The sequence below is a fragment of the Lepisma saccharinum genome, chromosome 1, assembly GCF_977018435.1.
Source record: "Lepisma saccharinum chromosome 1, izLepSacc3.1, whole genome shotgun sequence".
NCBI classification, from domain to species: domain Eukaryota; kingdom Metazoa; phylum Arthropoda; class Insecta; order Zygentoma; family Lepismatidae; genus Lepisma; species Lepisma saccharinum.
In genome coordinates this window covers 118,838,221-118,847,855 of record NC_139229.1, presented here as the reverse complement: position 1 = coordinate 118,847,855, position 9,635 = coordinate 118,838,221, and the positions used below count along the sequence as shown (strand labels likewise).

Genomic DNA, 9,635 nt, shown 5'->3' with positions numbered 1-9,635 from the left:
ATTTCTTCATTTGGCAACCCTGTTTCCCCGTAACACACAACACATTTTTATCTGTGCACTATAAAAACAGAAACAATTATAAATCTAAGACAGTTACATTCATTGTAGTACTTAAAAAAAAAATTTTTTTGATTAATGAAATTATATTCTGTACAGCATGTATGCATATTGCAAATCTAGCATACAGATTTTTAAAAAAACATGCAAAATCATTGCATATATTTGTGCTGTACCTGCAACCTTACCAACTTAAAAAGAGTAATGTACATGGCAGCATGCTACGCAGCTTTTAGCTATCCTACTTCTTACTTTCACAGCCCTCTTTCTTCTTTACTTTGCAGCGAATCGGATGAACACACAACACTGGCACACAAGTCTTCAATTGCTGCTACTTAAAATATTCTTTTGTCATGATCAGAAGTAAGGTTCTTGCAATTCTTCAAACCTGAAAGTAACTGGTTAAATTTATCCACTGTCTGGCTTAAAGGGGTTAGAAAGCACAGTTTAATTTAAATCAATATCTTATTTCATCCTCAATTTCCAAAAGTAATATTAATATAGATGTATCTTATGTGTTCATTAGGGCATGCATGTATCTGCATGTACGTTCAAAGTATAGGTAAATCCTGCTGTAGAAGTTATATGAATATAGTTAACACCAAACTTAATTTTCTTTCACTAACAACATTTTGTTTAAGTGAAACTAGAAGGGGGCAGGTTGTTAATTTGTCCCCCGTGCTGGCTCTTGATGGTACCAACAATATTTTTCAAGGAAGAAGGGTGAATACTGATAGGTTATTACAAATCATTTTATTTTTATCTGAATTATCTTCCATTATGCTACTGTTCTAAATACTTTTGAGGTATTCACCTTTTCTGCATCTCCTCCTTTAATTGACTTTAAGTCTTCTTTCTGCCACTTCTGGTCAATAATGACAATGAGAATGGAACTAATGAACCAGTGGTGATATCATGAATTGCTCCCTCAGTGATTGGCCACCAAGGCAACATCATAACATGCACTAACAATGAACTACTTCAAAGGCAGACCAGAAAACTGTCCTTGAAATTTGCAAGAAATGTAAGGAAATTGATGAGACTGTAATCTGCCTGTTCTAATGTTATGAACTTTTCATCAAGTGTCAGCAGAAAGCCATTATTGGTCAATTACAACCAGCCCACTGCAGCCTCAATTACCTGTTTCACCCATCCATTCACTTACTTTTCACATCTGACAATGAGCCACTTGATAACCTTAAGGCTCTGCTGGACTTTTGGTGGTTACCAGCAAAACTATTTTCGGAATTTACATCTATGATATTCCAAATTCTGAAAAATTACATCTGTTTAGTATTCCTTCTACAGCATTGTTTCTCAACCTATGGCGTGTGACCCACTGCCAGATTCCGAGGGGGATTTGGTCGGTCGCAAAGTCGGGCTCAAAAATTTATTTACTGTGTCTTCAAAACATATTACATTTAAATTAGTAAGGTACATTGTTTTCACAATTTAAATTCAACCCATATTGTACACAGTACACTCTACATTTCTGTTATTCGCACTCTACCATTGCTTTTTACCGGCATTTCTCCGATGTTTAACTCAAGGTTAATTATATGTCGTTTTCGTTTTTGGTCGCAGCAATGAGTTCTTAACTATCTGTGTGTCACATGCATATGCATATTTCCGACTGCCTGTGTGTGTGTGTGCTGTTGCCAAGAGGTCTCAACTGTCATCATTTCACATTTCTATCAAGACTGCTTGGATTACAAAGCTAACCGCCTATGAACAAATGGATTGCGGCAGTTTTAAGAAATCACTGAAAATTGGCACTTTTTCCTCATTCACATGCGCTACAGCTTTGATGTTCAATGTCGACATGACAACAATCACACAAAGCCACCAAAACACTCTTTCATCGTATGCACACCAGTCACAGTTTTTCTTTTATTAAACAATAGAATTCTAGGATTCTATAGCGACTTTTTGTTGTCAACTCCATGACAGCTAGTCTTTCAAGTCTTGCGAGCACAAGTGACCCAGTTCATTCAATGTTGAGTGAATTTCTGTCTTTAAGTTTCCAGTATGGATGAGTGGCTAAAATTGGGGACATTGAAAAGAAAAGCACAAGTGAGTTTTTGGCTTGATTCTGTATTATCTCATCTCTGTACTCCTGACAAGACTGAAAATTACTTTCCAGAAAGTTACAGTGAATTCAATTGAATTCGAGATCCTTTCTCCTATTTTGAAAGTATAAAACATGTTGTCAGTGAAACTGAGAGAACTGTGTGATATCAGCTATGATTCTGGCATTAAAACTAAATGTTTGGATTTAGACTTAACAAAGTTTTGTTTATTCTTAAGAGGTCAGTATCCTGAACTTTCAGATGAGGCATTAAAGTTATTCATGTCCTTCTTCACCTCATATTTGAGTGAAAAGGGATTTTCATCTCAGATTCAAATGAAAAGCAAGTACAGAAATAGACTTGACGTGCACTTAGATTTACAACTTAAGTTAACCTCATTGAACCCAGCCCCAACTGTCGCATTAGTTCAGTGAGAAAAAAAAAAAAATGTATTTTCAATTTCAGCATGTGTTTAGTTAGATGTTAGACTAGAGTAAGTTAGTCTTTTAAGTTACATATTTACTTTTCTAGAATGAAGTATGTGTAATTTGTTTAAGCAAATATAAAAGCTTCTTAAAGTACTTGATGTTAGCAAAAATATGATTAAAACTGGGTGCACACTCTTACAAGTAATTCTGCTGGTGCCCGCCCTTGTTTATAGATCCCATGAAGTGTAATATCCTTCAAGATCATGGTTGCTACGATATTTTGATTATCACAAGAACCGAATCCAGAAGTGGAAGTGAACTGCTTGTTCATTTTGCAACTTTTTCTCTTGCAACCCCCAAACTTCCCTGATATTTCCAAGTTTTTCAGTCCATAAATGAAATTTTTCCAGACATGTTTATCATCATGATTTTTGCTTTTGAACCTTGTGTTTTTCAATTAAATATATATATTCTGTTAATTATTATGAATATTCACTTTCACAACTTTTTTTTTTTTAGCAAATTTCATTCTACACACACAAGAACACATGAAAATTCAAAGAGTAAAATTACAATCGGCATCAAATGTATTGGGTGCTACAATCACCTACATCTAGCCTTCAGGCTAAAGTAACAATGGCACGTGATTTCACCATAACAGACCTCCACAATAAAAAAACAACAGAAAAAGTTCATAAACCGTACACAATTTTTCATTTTATGGTGGATTTATAGTGTCGTAGAAAATGCTGCTTTTTTGCTTACATTTATAAGTACACATCATATGGAAAAGTTTTTGTTGCATATAGGAATTGTATAAGAAATACCAACAAGACTAAGATATAATAGACAACAACCTCATCTTCACCAACCTTTCCAATAATAATGATCATATTGTCAATGTACTTTAGTTATCAATCAGATATCTGGACTGCAAGTTTTACATTGATATTCTTTCTAATATCTAGTATTATAAAAGTGAAAATTTATTACAAAAATTCGAAGGAACCATTAATTTTGCACAAGACTGAGAATATAAGAACAAAAGAAACAAGTTTCTAAACTGAATATTTTTTTGTGAGTGGAATCACAAGAACCGAATCCAGAAGTGGAAGTGAACTGCTTGTTCATTTTGCAACTTTTTCTCTTGCAAACCCCAAAATACACGTAAATTCCAGATGATCTGCCAAATTCCCTGTTTTCCAGATGCGTAACAATCCTAAAGATGGGCTCCGGACTGAAAAAGGTTGTGAATCACTGTTCTAGATCATTCATGTGAATCTTGCTGGTGTATAGATATTCACAATAATTTCATTGCTACATAAGCCTATTAAACTATTACGAATATCTAGACAACAGTGAAAGCAAACCACAACCTTCCAAATAAGATTTTTTTGGGGGCTAAAATGTAATTTTTAATCTTCTTCTACTTTTGTTAACTTTCATTACTGGGAGATATTTTCTTCTTACGCAGCAGTACACATTTGAAAAGCCTGTGCTTGAAAAACTCCTGCCCGAAGAGGCTAGCAATCAGAAGCAATCATCCACTAAAGGTTAAATACCTAGGTAAGTCAGACTCAGGGCTGGCGGAAAGGGGGGGGGGTCGAACTGTGCCACCGCCCAGAGCGGCAAAATTTGAAGAGAAGAAAAAAATAAGCCTATTGAAAACTTGAAAGTTATAATATTATATTATACAGTGTGTTTGAAAAAGAACTCCCTAGTTTTAATGTGTCCTAGAATCTGTACAAAGTGACATACCAGCGCCATGCATTCGGGATACGCAAGGTACGCACTGCGTACCCACACAACACAGTAAGAAAAAATAAACATTTTTTCGTCTTTCCCCGAACATGAAAATTCAACAATTATCACTTCGAAAGCAGTTCCACTGCAAGAAATTCCGATTTCCGCACGAACACGCTGCTGCCTTCCTGAAGGCAGTCCCGAATGATCCCGATTGACTTCGGCACCAACCCGATCGCGTTCCTGCCGATTTCTGCAGAAAGATGCTGTTTCTTCTGCTTGGTACCCTAGAAATTCGGAAGGTAACCCCATTGGCTCATATCAGCCCCGACCACGTGTTTGGGTCTGCCCGCGCTTACCCTCTCTCTCACTTCTTTCCCGGTTCTAAGCATCGAGGGTACCCAAGATTTTGACAGCGTATGCAGTGTTGACAGTAGTCAACTATATTTTTTTTCTGGAATGCTTAGCTTACTAGCATCTAGCAGCCATGCGTATATAGATCACTGTTGGGTTGCAATAAAAATACATTATGAAAAATGATTGTTGATGCAGGAATCAGAGAGGAGGGCAAGAATATGTAGTAGTGGAAGATCATATTTAATATACGCATAAACTATCACATATAAAATATTTATGTGAGGTTAAAGTTACACTAGCAAGTTTTTTTTCGTATAGGGAGGTGAGGACCAGACTAGACTGTCACTGTGTCGAGGGGAAAATATGTGAACAATTTGCAACTTTAGCACAATTCTCAGAGTATGAGAGTATCTGTTTGTCTCCTTTCGGGATAAAAATTTTCTTTGAGTTCCATAGCATGGGTGTTGATTGTTGATCCAACGATATGAATGAATGATAAAAGAAAAACATCATAAAACACAATGCTTACAATGGGATTCGAATGAGCCCCCCTCCCTCCCGCCAGACATTGCAAAGTGATGTACGGTAGTTTAGCTTTTGAAGTGTTCTGGGATGTATGCTGACGTATTTTCTACTTGTCCTTAATTATCTCCCTTCTACAAAATACTTTGTCGACTGGCAACTCCGATTCATTCGTCCACAAGAACGCGTGGTTTTCGAGCGTAGCGGACCGGACACAACGTACCGTGTGAGGTTGACTTTTGCTTTCTTCTGTCGTGTGAAATTTGCAGCTAGTGTTTCGTTCATATTATTTACATTACAGGATCTCTATTGTTTGTCGATGCTGTGAAGTGATAAAATAGGGGGACCGGGAGTTATTGATGACATTCTGGAGAAGGGATTTTCGGAATTTACGAAAAAAGTGTAAACAATCCGAAATAGAAGGTCTGTTCCTGAGTTGGAAGAATTGTTTCAGGCAGGAGTTGTGAAGGATGGTAAGCAGTATATCAGGCATTTTGATTTTTGAGAAGAAGAAAAAATATCTCTACAGAGTGATTGACTGAGTATAAAAACAGTGAAACTTTATTGTTGGCCTTATTCGTTGGTTTCCTCTGCAAAAGGTGTTTTGAAATAATAGAAGACACTGAGATTTATCAAATTTATTACATGAAATTTGAAACGACGGAAAATGATTCAGCCATTTCCTTCCCGTTCAATGTTCATCGCACTGCATGAAGGAAATAATCGAAGTTGAATTGTTGGACTCTACGTAGCTACTATCAGAATATATTTGCGAATATAAAATATGATACATATATTTTACCTAGTTACATTTGGATATTGATACAAGGATGAGAAATTTCCCATTATAAAATTGTAGAAAGAAGTTATTTTCTGAATAACATGATGGCCAGGGAGAGGGGGGTTCTGGCCCCCATAATCCATTTCGGTTGGCCCATGTTGCGTACCCTAGTTTAAATGTCACCGCATGCCACTGTGACATACAGTATTCTAGTTTGTGGTGTTTGATTCATCATTGCAGTTGGTAGGTCTGCTTGACCTTGAGACGGCACCAGTGCTGTGTTTTTTCCTTTGTTCCCTCAGTTCAATTCCGGCGTTCGTGTAGTGCAGAGCAACTCAGCAACAATGTGTACTCCGCAACAGAAAGCGCAGTGTGTTATTTGGTTTGTGAAAACTGAGTCAGTTATAACAGTGCAACGTAATTTTAGACGTCAGTATGGTGGTGAACCACCTATGGCAAAAACTATCCGTCATTGGCTAAAGTCTTTCAAGGAAACCGGTAGTGTTTTAAAAGGTAAATCACCAGATAGACCGAGAACTTCCGAAGATGTTGTTGAACAGATCCGTGTTTCGTGTGTTCGGAGCCCGAAGAAGTCATTGGCCAGATGTAGTCTACAATTAGGAGTGCCTAAAGGTACAGTGTATGATGTTGTTCGTAAAAGACTAAAGTTGCATGCCTACAAATTGCAACTGTTACATGAAGTGAAACCTACTGATAAAATCCAAAGGTATGAGTTTGCTGTTGACTTTCTACACAGAATTGATGATGATGACAATTTTTTACCAAACATTCTCTTTTCTGATGAGGCTACATTTCATGTCAGTGGAACAGTTAATCGTCATAATTGTAGAATTTGAGGGGCAGAGCATCCACATGAAGTTATTCAGCATCAACGTGACTCTCCCAAATTTAATGTCTGGTGCAGTTTGATGGAAGATCGTGTGGTTGGTCCTTTCATTTTTGTAGAAAAAAACAATAAACGGGGACGTTTACCATGACATGTTGACAGAGTACGTCTTTCCCCAAATGGTCGATATTGAGGTGGAAAAGGGGCTTGTGTTTTTCCAACAAGATGGCGCCCCACCTCATTACAGTAAACAGGTGCGTGCGGTTCTTAACACTCGCTTTCCAGGAAGGTGGATAGGCAGGGCTGGCCCAATACCTTGGCCACCACGAAGCCCAGACTTAACCCCACTGGACTTTTTCTTTTGGGGCCACATAAACAAATGTTGTGTACAGTGCTAGGATCAGAGACATCAATCATTTACGGGAAAGAATCGTCGATACCAGCTCACGCAGAACGCACACCCACCCCACTCCCGTCAACATCTTCCTTCGCGTCCTTTGGGGAATCCCTTGCGCAGACATTGCAAAACATTGCCACGTGATTTTTTGACAAGAGCGTACCCAATTTCTTAGTGGACCGCCCAAGACCGACGACTTCTCTCCACCCGTTTTGCCATTATTCACTTCGGAAAATCATTTTCCCACGTCTTCAAACGTCAATAACTCGGCAACAAAGCCATTTCCGGAATTTCATTACATGAACTTTCCACCTTATTTTCACTCGTACAATCACCTCCCAAACGTTGTAAACGAACTTACGAAACACCCTGTATACATATGATATGCAATAGAAATGTACATAGCAAATTTATTTTTGTCATGCAGAAAATAACATTCCATTTCTGTATAATCTCATGTATCGGAATCGGTTCCAAAAATTATCAGTGAGTACATCGGCATTGGTAAATTTTCAGCTTCGTCACATCCCTAAAATAAGGTATCGTTATTGTTAACTGAACATGCGTCTTTCTCTTCAAATGTTTAGTTTAGTGATTTTACCTTAGAAGCAAGCAGCAGATTCTCAGTGGGAGTCCTAAAATTCCAATATTGACCCAGCATCATGAGGACAATCGGAGAGCTACTTGAAAAAGAAGTCGCAGCAGTCTCCGGTCTCAAAAGCCAGATAACAATGGTGGTGGGACTCTGTCTCTGCACCATTGGAGTAGTGTTATATATGATGCAATGTTCCACACGTGTTCCTTTCTTCAGTCATTTTTCAAAATGTTGTTCAACGGCTCTCAAAGGTGTAGTAGCATTTTCTCCCTGGATGATGCAGGGTCAGCCCACCAAGTCACACTGCTACTGTTATTTGGCTTTCTAGACTGGAACCCATAACTACTACTATCCAGAGTTTCCAATTGTCTTCACAATGCTGGATCTCACCGATTTTTTGAGGTGGCTCTCACCAGGAATCAATCACCAGACTGCTCACACAAAAGAGAAGAGTACTAACATTGCAAAACAATGGCCAGTGGTTTGGATCCAACTCCAAAACTGTACGTCCAACACTATATGAGAATAAAGTGGACTCCCATTAACCACTTGGGGAAGGAATAGCAGACACAAGAGAATGTGCTATACAGACACAATGCAGCTTCTGCTGTAGAGCTACTACACATATTTTCAAGTAGAAGGGAGGAAAAGGGGGGGGAGGAAAGGGAGTTGAAACCAGAATTTGAAATTCCAATACTATCAATTTTGTGATAGTGTCAAATTATTTCATAATTTTTACTTGCTGTAATTATATTTTCCATTATTAAAATTGAAAATCTTGTATTTGATAACGTACCTTTCAAGTCTCTTGAAATTAGAAGAAAAATGCTTGTCAACACTTCTCACCGAAGTTCATTGACAATGTTACTGTGTTCAGTTTAAAGACCCTATTGGTTTATGAACTGGACACACTGAAAATATTGGTGCTCGAAGAGGGGAGAAAGTGGGGGGGAGGTGCCATGGTCCCAATTAAGAACATTTGTATGAGTATCTCCCCACTTGCTTCATTCTCCCATGTTGTACAATACAAGCATCCCACACCTATCCCCAACCTCAACTAAGTATCCCCTGCCTAGGAATTTCCACTTCAAGCACTGGTGCTAACTAGATCCTGCCCTTCTTCGCTTCTAGTTTCCGTTCACTATGCTGGGACCAGACAATAGATCCGACCTTCACACGTACACTCTATACTGTGTACAAAGATACGTGCTAGTGCAATATTAAATAAAATGTAAAAAATAATAGGCAGTATGTTACAAAGTAGGATATCTAAGAGACAACAGGTTTCAGCGTGAAGTACAAAAATCTCAAGAAGTCATGTTTGTGCCTTGAATGCACACGGTCTTGGATTTGATTCCTGGATGCAGGAGTTTCTGCATGGACATTACTTTATTATTTTGTGAGATAGTGGCATTGATCTTTGTTGCAAGATGATAAAGCAGCCAGGCCATAAAATATTAACAGTCCCATTTGGACTTTTCATGAAACATCAACTGTTTCATTTTTGACTGTAAAGTGTTTTGTGATCCTGTAGTCTGACTCACAGATACCTCAATTGTATTTTCTTATGAATTCTTTCAAGACAGTTGGAATTTTAAGAACAATCACAACTACACTAAGAAGAAAGTTAATCTAATGCTGCTTTCACAGGTCTGCAACAGTCTTCAACTATTATTAACTAGTCACCTACAATCAATTGTGGCAGGAATGGAAAATAATAATTCGTCCTCTATCAGTGTAGGTCGATACAGGTATATTAGTCAGTAGTGATAAGAATGCCTATTAATTTACCGATACATTATCGATAACTTTACCAATCCAATATATATATATATATAT

The 9,635-nt window shown here is 37.8% G+C and overlaps 2 protein-coding genes across 4 annotated transcripts in view; one reads left to right on the top strand and one right to left on the bottom strand.

Moving 5' to 3' along the window:
* Nucleotides 1–6: 6 nt before the first annotated feature.
* The window catches only part of Stat92E (Signal transducer and transcription activator Stat92E), a 68,942-nt gene continuing 59,313 nt past the window's right edge, over nt 7–9,635 (bottom strand). For 2 of the 3 annotated variants that reach the window (XM_083137638.1, XM_083137657.1), the window contains one exon: nt 7–445. The gene's annotated coding sequence lies outside the window, so the exon portion shown is untranslated. Of the gene's footprint in view, nt 456–9,635 lie in introns of all 3 variants that reach the window. The other variant, XM_083137647.1, reaches the window with a different exon arrangement.
* LOC145985341 (uncharacterized) lies at nt 6,302–6,814 on the top strand. The gene has a single exon (XM_083119241.1). The coding sequence runs from the start codon at nt 6,302–6,304 to the stop codon at nt 6,812–6,814; it is 513 nt and encodes a 170-aa protein (XP_082975367.1).

Coding starts and splice junctions, on each gene's coding strand:
- LOC145985341 (XM_083119241.1), top strand. CDS start 6,302: ATGTGTACTCCGCAACAGAAAGCGCAGTGTGTTATTTGGTTTGTGAAA.